The following is a 20,067-nucleotide window of genomic DNA, read 5'->3' on the forward strand; positions in this document are numbered from 1 at the left end:
TGGTTTAACTGTGAGCATCTGAATAATAAAGTCAGCTCCCACTGCAGGGCTGGGAACTGCTGTTACAGTTATACATCCTGCATGCTGGAGTGAATAGGGATTCTGATTCAAAATTCTGCACTAATCCTCTAGAAATGTAGACTTTTTTATTTAGCATAAGCTTTTATCTTTGCTCTCAAGGGCTGAAGATAGCACCCAGTATTTTGTGGGAGAGGGAGAAAAGATTTTTTGTGTTATGATAAGGCAAGTGCTAAGTAACAGACTGGCTTAGCACTACTGGAGGCACCTAGAGCTCGGTAGATTTGCAGACTTTTCTGGACTGTCAATCTGTGTTGCTGGAGCTGAGCTATTTCAGGGAGTTCATTACAGAATTGCATTGTTGAGGAATAAATGAAATAGTCACAGCTCCTGTTAAGAGTTATTGATGGTAATAGCAGTCTTCCTCTCAAATAAGACCATGTCACTACCTTTAAAAATAGGAGACCATTCATTTGAAAAATAGCACATAAAAAAGAGAGGTAGTAATGTAGGAACTGAGCTCATGGGTAGTTTACCAGGTACTGTGATCCATGGGCCACAAAGAGGAACCTACAGAGAGAGGGACAGCTGTTGTACGTGAAGATAAAACACAAACCTCCCCTCACTTCTAAATTAATCAAATTTTATTTTAGTGAAAAGATAAGCAACATACAAACTGTGAATTAATCAAACAGAAGATAGAAGCAAATCTGATGGAACCTGAGGAAAACGATTTAAAAATTCTCAAACTTGCTGCTATGAGACTCCAGATTATATGCCACACGTTATTCACTTCCCTGAAGACTTCTTTTGTGCTAAATTCTGGAAAAGAGGAAGAATGGAGCTGTAGAAAATTAAATATTAAGAGTATAGTATTTTTTACACATAAATTTTTAAACATTGAGGTGTTTTATTTTTCTTTCTGAAAAAAATTAATGAAAAGATAACAAAGTACAAGTAAGTCACATTACTTCAACAGAAACTTGAAACTGATTATAAGAGTGAGTAATGCAAATTTCTCAGGACTGTCATTCTGCTTGATGGTAATGGCAGCTGTGTCTTCATACAACTCAATCATAGGGGCTCTAAAATGAACCTTCAAAACCTCTTTGTCTCCCAAAAGGGACTTCAAAATATTTTTTCTCTTTGTATTGTGACACAGACTGTATTGTGACAAAGAAATTTGAAGTTAGGATTGACATGTAGAGAAAAACATGTTTTAGTAAGTTTTTGTAAGGAATTTGCGTGTGGACAAAATAAAATACTAGATGAAAGGATGTTATTATCATTTTATTTCTCCATACTCCCATCTTCCATTTAACTGGCAGCTGGAGGTAAAGGTTAATTTAGCTCCTAAATGCATAATCTTTTTCAGCTTTCAGTAAACTAACATTTTTGTAAGTCCCCCCAGTACATCTTTCTTGTGCTAAAAGCATATCTTTAAATTCTTTGTTGTACTTTCCTTTTCTGTAGAAATTATATTCCTGGACATTTGGAAATACGCTGAAAGACATGAATATTGGAGTATGTCTGCAACAAGGGCATGTTTAAGCTTGTGCATACTATAAAAAACTGCTTATCTAAAACCACTACTAATCATCCTAAAGAACACCTTGAAACCAAATTATCAAACACTTAAAATATAAAATTGAAACGGCATACCATTTGCAGAATTTCAATTTCTGTTTGAAGAGTCTCAGAGAGGCTTTCCCAATTATCATCTTTGCATTTTTCCAATTCTTTCTTAAGTCTGTGTACAAAAGCACATAAATGTTCAGGTCAGAGAACAGTTGCTGGGTAACTATTTTTTCAGTTTTGGTCTCAGTTCTCAATTTGACTTGAGTGAGAAAAGTCTCATTGATCTATTTTCCTGGTCAGGATTTAAGTTTGCTAGTTAGACAATTTTCTGGACTGTGTTGTTTGTATAAACTGTGAAAGATACATGGAGTCATTAGTCATCATTTTCCTTATTTAAACATGTGAATTGGAATGGTGATACTTAGAAAACCCCATATGTTACTGTTCTTATCTTTACCGGGTATCTTCTTGTAGCCTCTGGAGCCACAGTGCTGGGTGAGATGGGTGCTCTGCCTGCCCCTGTGCCAGCACTGCTCCATACCCCTCCACAGGCTCCACAAATTTTGTTCCTCTTCTCTCCCCACTGCTCCCACTATTCCTCAGCACTTACAGTTTCCCAATACTCTCAGTCAGGAACTCTCCAACTTTTCTACAAGATTACTTTAATATAGATATTCAAAAGATCCTGTTCAGTCCTGCTAAAAGGAGATACCTCAACTCTGCACATCAGGGACTGTAGTGGTTTAAATTAATACTTGGTAAGCCCAGAGAAATCTATGGCAGAGCTTTCAGTAGTCTGATAAATACAAGGTGATGAGATTATACTGGGTCTTTTCATGGCTGTCAGAAGAAAAGCATAATGACAAAAATAAAGTTGTTTACCCTTAATACAGTTTCAGGAAACAATCTGAATATTCTGGAACATACAAACAGACTGAAAATACTCTGCTTGTCATTAAATAGCTAAACCAGTGCATTAAACCAGGACCTTGTTTCTTCTGAAGTTGAAACAGAAGGCAGCAACTATTTTTGCTTTTATATACTATAACAGACAATAAATTATTTGACCTTATTGTAGAGATGATGTACCTCTCTAGCTGTTCTAGTGCCAAGAGAGTTGGTTTTGTACACAGAAAATGGCTTTAATGTAAGGTATATCTTTAAATAAAGGAATAGCTTAGTCATGGTACAGCTTTAGAATAACAGACTAAGGCTGGACTGGAATTTAATTTTGTTGTTCCTGTGGAAAACGCAATTATCTTACCATCAGTATGGAAAAATCATAAGCTCCATGTGCTTGCATAATAAAGGAGTATATGTCCCTTCTTTCAGAAATATTTCTCATAATGCTTACAAAGAATCAAAAAGGGAATTTGGAACTACGCTGTAGTGGACTGTTAGTTTTCAGTCCATTTCATTGACAGAAGTTCGTTTCAAGGTCTAAGATCAGCTTGTGATCTTGATTAAATCTGCTTAACTTCATTGACTTGTCTCTGCATTTTTTCTGTGTTCTCTGCTAGTGTGATATTAGAACCCTAATTTGCCTGAGACAAACAAAGGCACTACTTTGTTTAATTTACTTTAGGAAAAGACAGAGTCTGTTGGTCTGAGAGAAAATTATCTCCCATTGTGTTTCACACTCTAAAATTGCTGCACAGCCTGTTTGCTACTTGTTAGCTAAGAATGATACCTGTCCATGCTAGCTCCACATTAGGGATAGAACCAGCAGAAGAATAAGCAGTAGGAGTTGCTTATCTGTGTCTTGGGATTGTGAATTAACTTCTGTTGATTATGTGCTTTGAAACTAACATTTTCTGTATGGATTTTAAAATTTTATTTCAAATATTTTATAAAATTTTAAAAGGTAGTGACAGCACTATTCCTTACATAGCATCAGGTAGTGGTGATACGGGACATTCATTCAAATGTGGTGTTTAATTCTTACATTAATCAATTGATTCTGCTTTCAAGTCTTCCTTCTTTCTTATTTAGAAGCTAGATAATTACAGTATGTGCCAGGAATATTATACTCACAAAACAAGAACTGTCTGTTAGGTTACAGTCTACAAAATTAATGCATTGGAGACGCCTGAGTTACTGAATAAATGATGAAGTTTTACCAGAAGGAATGTGAGACAATAGAACTATTAAAAAAAAAATGTTTAACCTGAAAGCAGATTTCGGTTTTTTTTATTTTACATTTAAGATAAGCAGGATATTCATATTCATCTTTCCACTATCAGATTGAATGTGCAAACCAATTATTCATGAAGCTATACTGTCTAGATGGAAGGCAGGTTTTCTATCACCTTTGAAAATGGAAAAAGATGTAACTTTTGCTGGAACAAGGATTAATTTGACAATTATACCCTTTTTATGACTATGAAAAAAGGCAGATCTCTTAGGAAAAATAATCTGAAAAAATCACATTACCATTTGGCTCCCCATGTCCTTTGGTTTTGTTTTATTTTTAGCGTTTTGTTCTCCTTGCTGACAATAAAATATAGCTTTAAAGTAAGTCATTGCACTGGACTAACAGTGACTTGGCAAGTTACAGTATCACAGGCTCTAATGAACAGCTGGAGCTGAAATGCCATATTTGCAATAGCTAAGCCTAGCTTTAAATCAAGTAGGTGGGACAACAACATCAGCATTTTTTGGGTGTTATCTTGTCCTAGACCGAACTCTGCTATCAATGGCCCATTTTCCATTAGTCTTGAATGCTAGAAGTGACAGAGATGAAGAAGGAGGAGATCATTGAGGATGATCGATTTTGCAGCTCTGAAATGAGCCCAGCTATTAAATGTCATTGGCATTTGTGGTTGATACACATTCTTCTTGAATTTCAGCTCTATATGCACATGGCAAAGAGGAAAAATAATTTGAAATCAATACATGCTGGAGTTATAAATTGAACTATGAAGAAAATAATGTTATTGTCAAACAGGTCTCTCTGCAAATCACCTATAGATTCAAATTACTGAATCGAGACTTTAGTATCCAAAACTTGCATTCCAAGAATAATTTTAGGTAAAGAGGTCTTAAAGGAGAAATAATTTCTGAAGAAGGTAGGGTTAATATGTGATTTTAGAATCTTTTTTTTTCGTAGGGGGGCTGAAAGACCCTATCTAATTGTTGTTGGAGTTGCAGGAGGAACAGACTGTCTCTTAGTTATGTTTCGCTGACACAAGTACAAATTTTTTCCTTATTCTCCTTTTTGTTTTTCCCTTATTTACAACCACCATTTTATTTTTTAATCATAAATTTGAGGGGAAAATTGTGGTGTACTATAAAACAGAATGCCTTTATACTGATATACAGGGCATAGAATTCATGGTACAAAATGAAATTCCTTAAGAAGTTATATATAACATGAGAGTACATATCTTGTTTTTCTAGGATTTCATCATGAACATCAGGAGATACATTTATCAATGTTTTAAGACTTTATTGGGACTGAAGAAAAGTATTGAATACTTTAGTTTATTGTCTCAAGCTCAAGTAGAGGTAAGACATAAAGGTAATTCTCTGTCAATTCAACACTGGGATTAAATTAATGCATACATTTCTACAGTGAGAGCAAGATTTTGCTGGTATTTACAATTTGCTGACACTACTAAACAGAATATGCTATTGATACAGTTGAAGAAGTCAATAAATTTCAAACTATCATCAATTGATTGAGGAAGAGGGTAAACAAGTCCTAAACAGAATTCTGTATCCCAAAATACAAAATCAACTACTTGAGTTAGACAATTAAATGTAGAAGTGGAGCAGAAGGATAATAAAATTAAGCAATTAATCTAATAGTAATAATAAAGTCTAGCAAGAAGATGAAACATGAACAAAAAGAAGGTACTAGACAATGTAACACTATAAATTAAATGTAAATTAAAAGAAATTAATTTGCCTTAAATAAAATAAGAAAATTTTTTCTTTTGCTGTCCTGGATAAAATGCTAAATGTAAAATACATAGTTGTCATTGATTAAAACTTGCATTTTGTGAATGCTATCAGGTAACTATTGATGAGAATAGTTAGAGGTCTTGAAAAGTATGGTGGTATTTTCCAAATACATAAAACATCACAAGACATATTTAAGGAATATACAATAATAGGTGGATAAACATGGAAAGGTTAAGGCACACTAAATTAAATTGCACATCTAGGAGAGATTTGCTTTTATGGACTATTTTTCATTGGTACTGTAAGAATAGGCTACATAGGAAAGAAAAAATATACAAGCATGTATGTGAGATGTGAAATGTGTTTCTAGGGGTCAATAAGATTCCTATTGAAAGGCAGGAAAAAGTAAATAGGGGTCAATGGTTCTTCTAGTTCAATTATCTTGATTTTTCTATTGGGCAGAGAAAATTAGATCTTAATCTGGGTATATTAATATGGCTACTCTATTGCTGAAATTAGTATCTCTATTATGTACTGCTTTCTTCATGTGTATAATATACTCAGAGATAAAAAGGGTTTAGAATTGTCCTTGTTTCATTCTGCTTTATGGGCTCTTCATGCTCTGCTCATCTTCCAGGCTGAATGAATCTTTTTTGACAAGTAGGTGAGAGATTTGTACAAAGTATTCTTACACCCTCCTGGTATTTTTATGGAAATAACTCTTTCTTTTATCTTGTCCACAGCTATATTTTCTTTTGATGTTTATAGCTGTATTTTGTGCACATAGTATGCTCAGACTTCTCTGCTTCCAGGTACCTGTTATTGAAGTCTCTAATTGTGTGAATGTAGATAAACTTGCGCTGTATATAATTATATTCCTCCTCTTTTTAGTGACTCTTCTGCAAGGTGTAGAGTTTAATTAAGATAATTTTGTCTCAAAACACTTTCTGTTCTAAAGTCATTAATTAAAACATTAAGCAAGACTGACTGTGACTGTTGTTACCCTTGAGTCCCTCAATTCTAAACTGCAGACCTATGACTGTTGTTACTATTACTCATTTCTTTACCTATTTTTTTAATATGTCTTCCCTAGGTTAACTAGTATTTTTCCATGTGGGATAACATCAAATACTTTATTAATGTCTAGATGGATGGCATTGGAATTTTCTTTGTCTAACCTATCTGTTGTCTTATCAAAGAAAGGCATCATTAGTCAGATTTGATCTACTTTTTGTAAATCCATACTGCAATTCATAATGGAAAGCTATTTTAACATAATTCAAGCTATAATAGCTCCACTAGGCACTGCTATTAAAAAGAAAAGCTCAAAAAATCAATGAGGAGATTGCCATTGAAAAAGTCATTTTGAACCACATATATTACTCCAGAGACTGATATTTTCTGATTATAAAATTTAACATCAAATTAAATTGAAAAAAAAAAAAAATTAACCCACCAGAAGCATGCATGGGGCTTAGGCAGTCTGTTGTTTGCATGAACAATTTGTTGAGCTCTAACAAATATCCTTCCTGTATGATCTGTATGAAAGAAAAAATTGCTTTTTCCTTCCTAATTTTAGTAATGGAGATTTTTTTTTTTCTGGATTATGAAGAATAAGAAGAAACATTATATTTTTAGGATTAGACCCATATACAAAGCTGTGAACTATTTACAAAATAAGCAGATTTCATGCATTTCCTTTCTGATACTTCTTTTCTGAAGTAGAAGAGAAATTCGAGTTTCAAAGAAGCATTTTATCCTTATTCTACCTTTTAAATAGGTTGAAAGAGATCTATTTTAGGTCCAAACTCTCTGGTTTCAGTCTAAATGAACCTAAACTAAAATGATTTCTAGGCTGTTTTACTTAAGGCAACACAAAAATTTAAAATTAAAATGTGAAAGAGGATAAATATTTAATACAGTAATTACAATGAATATAACAGTGAAATGCCATAGCTAAGAATTTACTGGTATCAGTTAGTCTCTGTTTGACTCCTGCATTGTTCCACTTAAGTGATGTTACTTGCTACCTGCCAGGGAAATGGGACTCCAGAGAGCTGATGCCAAAATTCTTTCCTGCTGTTTTGTGTTTGAGGATGGCATTGGCAGAACAGATGATTAAAACAAGGCTTTTGATCTTAATTGCAGCTCTCTTAGGGGGAAAAATAAGAAAAAAACCCCAAAAGAAACAAAAAAAAAAAAAAAAAAAAAAAGAAAAAAAAAGCTAAAAGGAAGAAAAAACCCCACCCCTGTTTTCTTAAAAATTTCTCTCAATTATGCACCTGTATCATGAGACTTGCATTTTTCAAGGTGCCTGCTAATCTATGCTTCACATCCCAGTTCTAGTTGGCTTTTTTCTGCATCCAGTGTGTATCAGGGCACGCCTCTAACAGCTGCTGGAATTACCAGTGTGAGCCTCTCACGACCCTTTGCAATTCTTTGATGGATTTGAGAGAAATTTTATGAAACTGCAGACGTGGTATGGGGCATTTTTCTCAGATCAAAGATGAATTGCTGTAATTTGAATTAGCTGGCTACGCTCTTCAGCTGAAACGCAATTTACTTTTAGATATATAGTTAATTGCAATGAAGATTCTTGCCTTGCCAGCTACTTTTGATATTGATTTTTTAAGCTGGGACTAGGGATGTGATACAGTAACAGACTTGCAGGGTGATCTGGGAGCTACATATATCAGGTTATTGATGCTGACTGTCTCTCATGTTTGTTCTAAGGAAGAAGCATTAAAAAAAGGTATTTTTACCACTTAGAGTGGTGTGGTTTCCAGCTCTGTAAAAAATAAAATCAGATTTTGTGCTTATTTCATAGAAAAAAAATGTATTTCTGACCCACATTACGTGTGTCAAAATATTACCATCTCTGTGTCATAAACATGACTTTCAGTGAAAACTAGAATTCTATTCTTGCAATAAACTCTGTATGAGGATAAAAAGCCTGATCTTGTTAGGCTAAAAAGGGTTATTTCTTAGACATAAAATCACATTGATTTTAACATGACCAGAATTGTCTCCTGTTAAGATGTACACAAGTATATGAGTGTATCTTGAGAAGGAAAACCTTCAAAGATGAGAACTCTGCAACCTCTCTGAGTAAGTTATGTCTCCTCATGATAAAAATACTTTTTCCTTAATTTCACTCCAAATCCTCTTATTTCAACATCTGCCTTTTGCCTCTTTTTCTCTTACTGTGCAGCACTGTGCAGATCCTGGCTCCATCCTCTTGATACAGAGGTACCAGAGAGTGATCACCTTCCAGGGGGCTATTTTTTATATGCTGCACTATTTACAGTGTGTAATACTTTAACTCCCCTTTAATTCTCTTAATTCAGTAGTTTAAACCAAGAAGTGATGAGTAGGCTTTGTTAAATTGAAAAAACCCTCAAACTGCTAGAGTTGTATGAGCCTGGTAAAGTTTGGGGTGGTTCTAAAGAACCCAGCAGTGACATAGAGAGGTAGACAAATGAGGATTGCCTGCTTGGCTCCACTGAAAAGCAGAATCTATTAGTGCTGACATGGAAATACAGTAGCACAGCTCTGTTGCTTCTGGCATCTGAGTTAACTTTTCCAGGGCTATCTCTCTGTATGAAGCATTGAGCTTTTCAAAAGCAATTGCAAGATAAAAATATGATTTAGGCAAATCTGTTCTAAATTTTTTCCAGTATCTGAAATGGAAAAAAAGTTTCAATTTTAAGAAAATGTGTTCAGTACATTACTAGATTTCAAGAAGGGTTTGCATTTCGTGATAGCGATAATAGCATAGGAGCACTTTATATTTCGCACTACATGAAATTATCAAATAATGTTAGCTTATCTTGACCATAAAAGGAGGCATTTAATGAAATAAGAAAATCTCATCATCCTTCTTGCTTTGGTTGTAAATGGTACTTGCTGATTTAGCAGTTAATAGAATTTAATATGTTTTATCCAGTTTTCCACCCAGAGAAAACCAAAGTGTCGATCTGCAGAGCTGTGAGTTAATTTCACTGCATAGGAAGACAGACACACATGGGATTTGATTGATCCCTGGGATCTCAGTGGCAGAGCTGGGGATTAAAGGTTGATAATGTTGGCTACTTCTGTACCTTCCACACAGGAAACCTATTATAGTAAACTAATTACACAAATTTGGATATCCAGTGGCATCATGGCAGTAAACTATTCCAAGGGAAGTATGTTAGTTGGAAGGAAGCTGACAGCCTCATGTATCACCAGCCCCAATATATCATGATTGAATGAATAATGTAAAGAAGTGAATTATAACACGCTGTCCTGGAGAATCGTTACTGTTATTATTATTTACACTGTGTCTTCTATGTATATGTTGAATGCAAATTTTTTGCTACTGTATGCAGGATTGTGAGCTAATTAATTTTTATGCTGAGGGGATTTTGGCCATGTCTCAACACCATGCAAAAGGTTGAAGAGAGTTAGTAATAGGGCTGATATATCATTTTCTTTCAAAAACCAATATTCAGCAAAAAATGGGTCATTACCAAATCGTCTTTCAGAAAATTGCTCAGGGTTCTCTGCAAAGTTATAACTTTCCATTGAAAGTTTTCAGATTAAAAAAATCCCCACTATGTTTATTTGTTTTAGTCAAAAGCTTAGGAATATATAGGAAAAAACCCTGTGATGATAATATGAGTGCGTTTTCAATTTCTGTTAGAGAATCTTTTGGAATAGCTTTATAAGGAGGAGTTCCTTTGTATTGTCTATTAAATATTTTAAATATTCCCAGGCACTTTTATCTGGACCATCATAAAATAGGAAAAATTGGTCAGTTCTTTGATGTGGGGCTTTCTGCATTTGGAGATTTGAAAAAAAAAACAAACCAAAAAAACCATTATTGGATTCATGGTTGTATGTATGTGAGGGTAAAATGCTATATTCAACAACAGGATGGGGTTGTCCAATAAAAAATGAATGGTTCTTCTGATTGCTGAAGGAATATTGTACACGAAAGGAATATTGTACATGAAAGGTAAAATAGTTGCTGTTACCAGAACTAGACTGCAGTTACAGTCCTAAAATTAAATTAAGAACGAATTAACATGAAGTTTTTACCTTAAACATTCAGGATCAGTCTGAGGTTTTTCAGTGACTTGAACTTTTTCTGCTTCTAAACCTTTCGTCGTTGTTTCAGCCTCCCTGATTACTTTCTCAAGGTCTAAACATGAAATCAGAATTACCCTATGAATGTATATTAATGATCCATATTCAAGGATGTTCTACATATTCTAAATTTATATTTTCTAATATTTCTTCATGAAACTCTTTGAAGGGTAAAGGTATCTAAATAAAGAAAATGAATGATTTGATTACTATTGTAATCACATATTGCAATCTAGAAAATTTTGTTCCTCTCCCCAGACAATTTAGGACCAGACCATATTTACTGCTTTTCTTAGCTCTTACTGTGATATGTTACTTAGACATTGGTAAAAAAAGATACTAGATCACTCCTTTACATTATTTTAATTCAGATTTCAAAATATTCCCTACTGTTCAACTTTGACACAGAAGATTTTAAACAATATTTATATTGATTTTAAGTTCTTTGAAACATTAAATTCTACATTAAAGTATATGACTTACCAGCAAAAGCAAAACTTTCTTTCATATTTACAACTCATGATTCATCAGAACTCTGGACCTCAGTATCAACGACATATCAATTAAATCTCATTGAAATCCATAATATTTGTTTTAATCGTGTTTAAAAATTATCCATTGCATATTGTAAAAAGAAATTAAACTATTGTTACATGATTCATTTTGCTTGAGAAAAGAAAATTGACAGAAAACATTTTTCAAAAGCATTTGTCAAGCCAGAAATAATTATCATAAGAAATAGTTATCAGGCACACCTTTGAGCTCACTTTGGAGAGTAAATAAATTCTGCTTTAATTCATTCTTCTGCAGCTGGAGTGCATTTAACTGAACATTTTTATGTTCCATTGACTCCATTTCTAAGAAAAAATATGTTTTAAATTAAAATGCATTGCAGTTTTAGCATTCATGATACAATCTTAAATATTCTTAACTACTTCTACCAATCTTCAGCCAGTCAAAAGAACCTTAAATATAAAACCAAAATAAACTAAAATACAGTAGTTTCACGAATACAAGCCGCACGGATTATAAGCCGCACTTCCGGTGCCTCAACAACGTTGCTGTCTTTGACAATAGATAAGCCGCACCCCGAATATTAGCCGCACTTTCGTTCGTCGCGAGAATCCGTGCGCAGCTTTCACAAATTGGCCAATTAGTAACAGGATCGCGGCATAGCGGGCTTTACTGGCTCGGGGCGGGGCCAGGCAGGCTCGGCCCGCTCATGGTTGCCGACGGGGCCGGGTGGCCCAGCTCAGCGCCACGGCTCGGCGGGGCTGGCCGGGTGGTGCTGCCGCTGCCGCCGGGCTCGCTGGCCCCCCTCTCCCGTCAGCACCGCCCCGCTGCCGCGTTCCCTAGCCCTGCCGGCGGGCTGCCGCCGCCCGGCTCGCTGGCCGCGCCGAGTTCCCTAGCCCTGCCGGCGGCCTGCCGCCGCCGCCGCCCGGCTCGGCGGCCGTGCCACGTTCCCTAGCCCTGCCGGCGGCCTGCCGCCGCCCGGCTCGGCGGCTGCGCCGCGTTCCCTAGCCCTGCCGGCGGGCCAGCCACTGCCGCCGCTGCCAGGCTTGCCGGCCGCCCCCTCCCATCTGCACCGTCGCCGCGTTTCCTCGCCCTGGCTGGCACTGCAGGCCCCCGCACCGCCGGGCTCCCCCACGCTGCTGGCCCCGATTCTGCTGGGCTTCCCCCGCTGCCAGGCAGCCCCACCCGTCGGCCTTCCTGCTTCTGCCATGCTCCCCTGCACTGCTAGCCCCAGTTCTCCCGGGCTCCCCCGCCCTGCTGGCCCGGGCTCTGCCGCCCCCCCTGCCCCGCCCTGCTGGCTCAGGCTCTGCCGCCCGCCCCCACACTGCTGGCCCCGCCTCTGCCAGGCTTTCCCGCCTCTGCCGGGGCCGGCCGGGCTCCAGCTTGGCTTGGGGCTGCCGCGGGCTCTCACTTCCGTGTTGGCAGCTTTTAGAATTTTGTTAATAGATTAGCCGCCCCGGAATATTAGCCGCACTTCCGGGTTTCCACCAAAATTTTGGTCAAATTGGTGCGGCTTGTATTCGTGAAATTACTGTAATTCATATATAACACAGTTCACAGGAAATTATATGTCATATAATGTATTCATTGCTATGAAACAAAATGATATTTTTAATGTTATTGAGCTGTTCAACATATTTTGTTGTCTGGGCATAAAAAGAATGTTTTGCTTTAGAGTCAATTCAGCTATAAAGAAAGGAAGATGACTGATTGAATAGGTGGAGAACAGACATCTCTCAGCAGGACTGAAGAAAACCCCTTCTCAGTATTTTTGGTGTTATATATATTTGAACCTTACTGTTAGACAGCATCTGGAATTAATTGTGATTGTTTTTCTACCAACTGGAGGTCCTCACATAATTTCCTTGTTATGAATTGCTTAAACTTTTCACTTCAGAGTTGTCACTGTGCCCAGGAGTGTAGCAAACAGAAAGACAAGTTGTACCTCAAGAAAGGCACAATTAAAGGATGGAACTGAGACGGCAACTAAACCTAAAGAAGAATTTTGATCACCTTTCATGTACTACAGATCATTTAACTGCCCAGCTCTGCCTGAATATGTAAAAATTAAATGCTAAAAGTATCACTTGACACCAAATACAGACTTTTCAGTTGTAGATTAGCACTGTAGCCACAGGAAATGAGAAAGAAGGTGTTACCTAGTCCAAACTCCTTTTTCAGTAACCTTACAGCAGATATGGGGAATTGAAAGTGCTGTCACTTGACAGATCATGAGGCTGGAATGGACTTTGAGGGATCATCTACTGCATTCTTCTCCTGAAGGCAGGATCAACTGTACGTCTTGTTTCTGAAAAATGCTGGTTTGACCTTTTTTTGGTGACCTTTGGTAATGGACAGTCCTAATTCCTACGGTAATGAAATCTTCTGAGGCAGAGAGCTTCAGTTGTCCACTGTTCTTAGAAAGATTCCTGAGCTGTCAGACAGACTCTCCCTTATTGTGCTTTACACTTGCTACTTTTTATTCCGTTCCCTATAGAGAATATATTAATTTCCTTTCTACAGGATGCTTAAACAATTTGCAGGCTGATACCCATCTTTCATCTCTCTTTTCCTTAATAGCTTAAATAGTCCCAGTTGTTTCATTTTCTTCTTTCTCAAGTGCTCCAGAACTTCAATCACTTCCACTGGGTCCTATGTAGATACTCTTCAGCTGGACAATATTTTTTTGGTTTTTTTTTTAAATTTAAGATCAAAATGAGATGCACAGCACTCCAGCTCAGAGATTAACTGCCCCAAATAGAGTGAGGAATTATTTTCATGTGTTAGAGGTCAGAATTCTGTTTGTGTCTCAGTGTGCTGTTGGCATTCTGATGTCGTTGACTCATGTTCAGCCTGTGATCCATGACGACCCCGGTTTCCTTGCGGAAGGAGTGCCCTGCAGTGTGACCCTGTTCTCTGAGAGATCTCACACTCTGCACCTTAACTGAAAATCAAGCTACACTGTGGCAGTAAAGGACCAATCCTACAGAACATCAGTGTATACAATTCTTTTGAAGCTAAGGAACTATATGGAGCTCAACCACAGATGATTCTAAACCTAATTCAGCCGCTGTGTATGACTGTGAGCTCTGTGCTGGCTGAATTAGACATTGGGAGCTGCCTCTTCAGGATGGCTTCTTCTCCTCACAGTGCTCACTTCAGAAAGTTTGAAGAAGTTAGGGAGCAGAAGAGCCTTTAATTATGCTTGGTATGTCAGACCTCACTCTTTTAGTGCAGTGCTGAAAGGAAGCTCCAGACAGTGGGGGAATGAAATTAAAATTACTGGTTTGCAAAGCTATCTTTTATCACATTTTTTATATTTTATATTTTATTTGTGTTAGTCCAAGACAAACTAGTTTAATATAAGACTTACCATTTTTCAACAAAGCTGCCTCGTTCTCTAAATCATTTATTTCAGTCTTGACTTTCTTCTTAATAACAAGATCTCTATTACTTGTTAGTCCATATTCATTGTTAAACTCTGTTACTTCTCTGGTAAAATTATCTTCCTCTTCAATAATTTTTCTCTTTGCATCTGCCTGAAGAAAAGAAAGGGAAGACTGAAGGTACAGGTGCAAAAAATGAAAGTCTTTGTTAAGCTAGGCAGACTGAGACACATTTGTTTTTTATCCTTAAATTTAAGAAAGTAAATAAATAAGGGGAAAAAAGTGAAAGTAAAAAAAATATTTATTTTTTCTTACAAGAACATGAAAATAGTCTACAGCTCTATCATTATGCCTATTCTTTTAAACTTTTTTTCCCCTGCAAAAATGAGGGGTTTCTTCTTGATAACAGAGCATTTAAAAATCACTACATTGTTACAGACTTGAACCAGCAGATTTTCAGTTCAACTCTCACACTGAAATTAGAAAATTCTGTTTAAAGTCACTAAAATTGTATGGCAGCTATTTTTCAAAGCTTTTTATTAAACTAAATAAAAGTGTTGTTTAACCCTCTGCCGAATGCAGATGTACTTTAACTCTACAACTACCAAGCATGCTATTGTTGATAGAAAATCACAGGTAAATTTTCTGGGAGAAAAAAGATTGAAAAGAGTAAGGTTATATTAAATTGCTTCTCAGAAATCTTAATTGATTGCTACATTAAATAAAATGAAATTACCACTATATGCAGGAAAAAAGAAAAGAGAACTTATATATCAAACTTCACACATATACTGGGAATACTTTGGGTGATGCAGAAATATGACTTAGTTAAAAAGATATCTGCCTAAAGATTTAGGTTTAATACTGTTGATTTGTACTAAATGTTTAAAATTTAGTTTTGCTGATTTAAAAGCAAATGCATATGCAGAAAAGACTGCTCCTCTGTGGCATTTCTTCATATGTACAGATCCAAGAAGCATTAAACAAAGTAAGAGGAAAGCAATATTCAGGTTAGCATCTGAGAGAACTGGAAAACTTCTCGTAAGTAGCTACCTTTGAAGAGGTGGTGAGGTGTGTCTGGCATCAAAGAGATTGTGTGCTATGTCAGGATTGCTAAACTGTCCACATTTGCTAAAATGTGGTGTGGGCCTCCCTGGGGTTTTCCTTTGATCCTTTTCAATATTTTTGACTGTGGATGTGGCAATCCAATTTAAGGCGAGGCTTCCCTCGCTTACTTTTACAAAGGAAATAATCTGTCAGAATTGGAGTTGTGTCATACAACAGCAAACATTAGAAAATGAAGTCAAGAATATAAAATAAGCTTTGGAGATAAAATGCAGCATACACTACCTAAGATCGTGGTTTAAATTAAATGTGAGAATTTATCCACGTTTACATTGTTACAGATACTAAAATTTTTAAAAAAAATTCCTGATTTAAAACATTAGTTTTTCCAGATTTTCAAATTTTAAAGCTGATTGCTCCTATACAGTAGAAAAGGTCTGTGTGAATATCACAGCTGGAAACATACCATGATGATAAGAAGATTGGTTCTTTGATTAATAAGTTCAGCTTTTTGTTTTTCTAAGCAGTCTTCACGTTTCTTCAGAATTTCTACATTGAACAGCTTTACAGACAGATGCTGAACCTTCCAAAAGGAAAAAAAATTACAAAGTAAGATTATTGTTCTATTGTTTCATATACTCTGAAATTATACACAAGGATCTTGGTCCAGTTTAACAAGAGCTGGCAGAGCTGCTGGACTAACAAACACAAAACTCTTTTTTCCCCCTCAATAATCTTTCAGTACACTGCTAAGTTTTTGAAAAGTCTTCTTTCCTTGAAAGACTCATTTAGTGATGCTCTGTCTATTTAAAATGACATTTTAAAATCTGCTAGGTTTAGGAGAAGTTTTTTCCAGGAAGAATATTGACCACATGGGATCTTTCAGCCAACACAATCCACCGTCCTGCATCTCATTGTGTAAAGCTCATAATGAACCAAATGAGACAATAATATGAGAAAAATTTCAGAGGGCACCCTGGTTTTGGCTGAACATTTCATCCCTCTGCAATGCTACTATAGACTATGCAGAGGAGAGGATACTTTTCTGAGCACAATTTCTGGAATTTTTAGGTGAGGAAGACTAATGGGAATTGGCTCACTGGTTATTGACAATCCCCCAAGCCCTAAATTTTGATTCTGCACATACGTTAATTTAGAGTTCTATTAATTTTAACCATTAGTTTATCCAATATGAGGATATGCTGTTTAACCACTACATTTTCAAAATTTGCTGAAGAGTTCTCATTTTTCTAGGATATCTAGTGTAGCATCATTTAACCTAAGTGCAGATATATAGTGGGATAAATGATAACAAATAGAAAACAGCCAAGTGTTGTAAAGTCTTAAAGGAGGAAAATAATTTATTTGATGGAGTGTCATATTCTCTTGACTCAGAGCAATGAATAGGGAAATTAAAGTTAGATTTGGCCACAGAGAGTAAAGGCACAGGGTAAATATCAGGAATTAAATTGAACAGTCAGGCTGATACACGAGTGTTGGTGTGTGTAGAAGCAGAGAAGACCAATTATGAGTGGTATTGCAGTGGTAAAAATGAAAATATTTTAAAGTTAAATAATGCACATGGTTGTGGAGAGGGCACAGATGAAGTGCATCTGATCAAAATAGGTTACTGGAACGAAGTGCCCAAAGACTAGAATGTGAGAGTTGGAAAGCAAAGGACTAGATTTTTTTTCCTCATCCCTGGTATGTCCAGCATGCTAAGTGTGCAGGTCATGCTTGGCTCAGAGTTTATTTTACATATTAATTCAAAGACAGTAGGTGTCTTACACCACTGTATTTGTAATACTATACACAACTAGCTTCAGTGTAGTTTCTCCATCTGTAAGATGCCAAATTCTTCTATGCATTTGCAACCATTTTTTTAAAAGAAGTCTTTGGATTACAAACAGCAAAATGCTGTAATTTAGGTTCTAATTACATGCTACCTGATTTTACAGAAGAGAGGGAAAAATTGCATTGCCTAGGACCCTTTGATTGACCACAGGCAGAGTCTGAAAAATAGAAGTCAAAAAACTTCTGAACTCAGTCTCATCATCTTGGTCAGGCATCAGCTGCTGTGCATGCATGTGGTTGGATATGTGTGCTTATAAACAACTGCAGTTATTTGGTGTAGGATAAATTCAACAGCATTAGATGAACAGCATTATTTAATATCATTTGAATTACATGAATTATTGCAGACATATGTAAACCTAATTCCTGTAGTAAAAAATAAATTACTTTAGATAATGTCAATAACTATATAATCTTTAAATCTAAATACAGTCTGATTTAAATGCATTTTTCTATTCCACTACTTTTCTGTATCATTTGCTATCTCTAAATGAATCAATGTCAGACTAGACAAGCAAGTAAAATGTATTTTTGTGGACATCAGTGAGAATATTATTAATACTGGTCAGTAAAGCACATAAAATTTAATTAGGAATAGTTCTTCAGCTCTTCCCATTAGTCATTTGCAATAATGGCTCTACTCTCGGGACCTTCTGTACCTACCACATAAACCTTGATTATAAATCACAATGCATCAATAACAAATTAGTAGTATAAACATAAAATTGTGATGTTCATAAATAAACTTATGAGTAAGACTGCTGAGGACTTCACCTAACAAGCAACATCCAGATATAATCTGTGCTGGATAAATAAATTACTATTCTAAAGCACCTTTGGGCTCTGATATTGTGGCATGCATAAATGTGAGCATCTGAATAACTGCCTACATGATTATAATCTCAATTTGCAACCAGTAAATATTTGTAAACGAGTTCTATTCTGATCCCTTCTCAGCAATGTTATCTATCTATCTATCTATCTATCTATCTATCTATCTATCTATCTATCATATATCTTTAGAAAAGGCAGAAGAGACTGTTTTAGGAAGGATGAGAGTCATCCCCCAAATATTTATTTTCACAAGTAGATGAGGCAATCTCCCACAGGTTCTTGAAGTTGTTTATTTAAGTGATAGGATCCAACAGTTCTGACTTCAAAGGAGGCTCCCCAAGCTTTCCTGTTGTGAACACACATTCTGTCAGCACAGATACTTAAGAGCACAGGGGAGGGTATTTAGACTTAATTTTCAGACACAAGCAAATGGATTTTTAAATAATTCGCAACCACAGGTGTTATTGGTGAAAAACTCTGCAAAACCAGTGTCTTAATCTACAAATACATCTGCAATTTGATTAAATATAAAGAGTAAAAAAATCACTAAATAGATTCAGAAACTTGCCTCTGTCTTTGGCCTCCCTAGAAAAAAACTTAGGGCTTGTAAGCCTTGACTGTAAGATCACAGAAAGATCTTCAGTATATGACTCAAGATCCTGCGAAACAAACACAGGGAATTTTTCCATGTATTACCTGTGATAAGCCTAATAAAAGGCATTGGGTAACCAAGGGATGACTTCTGTACACTGAAGGAAAGTGCTGTAATAAATTGAGGCAATAAATTGGAGCAGAGTATCTCACACCTGACCCCAAAAATCATCCTGCCCTGAACATAGCCAAGGAGCAGCCCCAAGGGTGAGATCTGTGGGAGGAAGGATGGTGATGGACACATTTTTTATACAGAAAAGCACAGTGCAGCTCTCCTCCAGGCTGTGCAGGTGAAGCTTACTCCTCGAAAGTGTTTATGGATCTATTCCTGAAAGAACAGGTTGTATATTTGTAAACATAATGTATTTCATTATTATCTACACTATAAATATGCCTGCTCACCTTGGTTTCTAAGTCAATTTTTGCAGCGCTCAGCTCTTCTTTCATTTGGTTAATTTTTTCATAACCTCTATTTATGTCGCATTTAGCTGCAAGACAACAACAACCACCTGTGAGAGTGCTTAGTTTGTAAATGTTACATCCTTAAAAAAATGTGCAGGTGGCAAGAACCTGGCAAGAACCAGCCATGCTGGCTCTGCCACGTTTGGCCCAACATGAGTCCCCTCAGGGGAAGGGAGAGGCCCCTCAGGATGGCGCCCACGGGGCCGACCTTGTTGGATGAAGTTCCTCTTCTCCCTGGCCTGCTTCTCTGTGAACTGTATTTGCTGGAACAAAGCGTTCAGGTTCATGCTGGTGCTGGTGGAGCCCGTGGGCTCTGTGGCCGTGCTCCTGTCAGGGCTCCCCACAGCTCTGCCCTCAGGCCTTGGCCTCCCTGCGCTTGGACAGGCCCGGGGACACGGCGGAGGGGACACAGCTGAGGGGACACGGCGGAGGGGACACGGCTGAGGGGACACGGTTGAGGGGACACGGCTGAGGGGACATGGCTGAGGGGACACAGCTGAGGGGATATGGCTGAGGGGACACGGCTGAGGGGACATGGCTGAGGGGACACGGCGGAGGGGACACAGCTGAGGGGACACGGCTGAGGGGACATGGCTGAGGGGACACAGTGGAGGGGACACGGCTGAGGGGACACGACTGAGGGGACACGGCTGAGAGGACACGGCAACAG

General features: G+C 37.1%; 1 protein-coding gene across 1 annotated transcript; it reads right to left on the minus strand.

Annotated features, from left to right (window-relative positions):
- Positions 1–807: 807 nt before the first annotated feature.
- On the minus strand, positions 808–19,684 carry CCDC172 (coiled-coil domain containing 172). Its single transcript, XM_033065498.1, has 8 exons — positions 19,606–19,684; positions 19,338–19,423; positions 16,063–16,179; positions 14,519–14,684; positions 11,388–11,489; positions 10,585–10,687; positions 1,681–1,768; positions 808–840 (listed from the first exon to the last, which is right to left on the minus strand). The coding sequence occupies exons 1-8, from the start codon at positions 19,682–19,684 to the stop codon at positions 808–810; spliced, it is 774 nt and encodes a 257-aa protein (XP_032921389.1).
- Between the last annotated feature and the right edge of the window lie 383 nt (positions 19,685–20,067).

This window comes from Catharus ustulatus, chromosome 8 (assembly GCF_009819885.2).
Source record: "Catharus ustulatus isolate bCatUst1 chromosome 8, bCatUst1.pri.v2, whole genome shotgun sequence".
NCBI classification, from domain to species: Eukaryota; Metazoa; Chordata; class Aves; order Passeriformes; family Turdidae; genus Catharus; species Catharus ustulatus.

What these genes read in the sequence shown, in the direction of transcription:
- CCDC172 (XM_033065498.1), bottom strand. Translation starts at nt 19,684, where the DNA reads ATGAACCTGAACGCTTTGTTCCAGCAAATACAGTTCACAGAGAAGCAG. An exon ending in GAGGAACTTCATCCAACAAG is followed by an intron (nt 19,424 to 19,605) that starts GTCGGCCCCGTG and finishes GTTGTCTTGCAG; the next exon opens with CTAAATGCGACATAAATAGA. An exon ending in ACTGATCCTGAATGTTTAAG is followed by an intron (nt 1,769 to 10,584) that starts GTAAAAACTTCA and finishes TTTTGTACACAG; the next exon opens with ACTTAAGAAAGAATTGGAAA.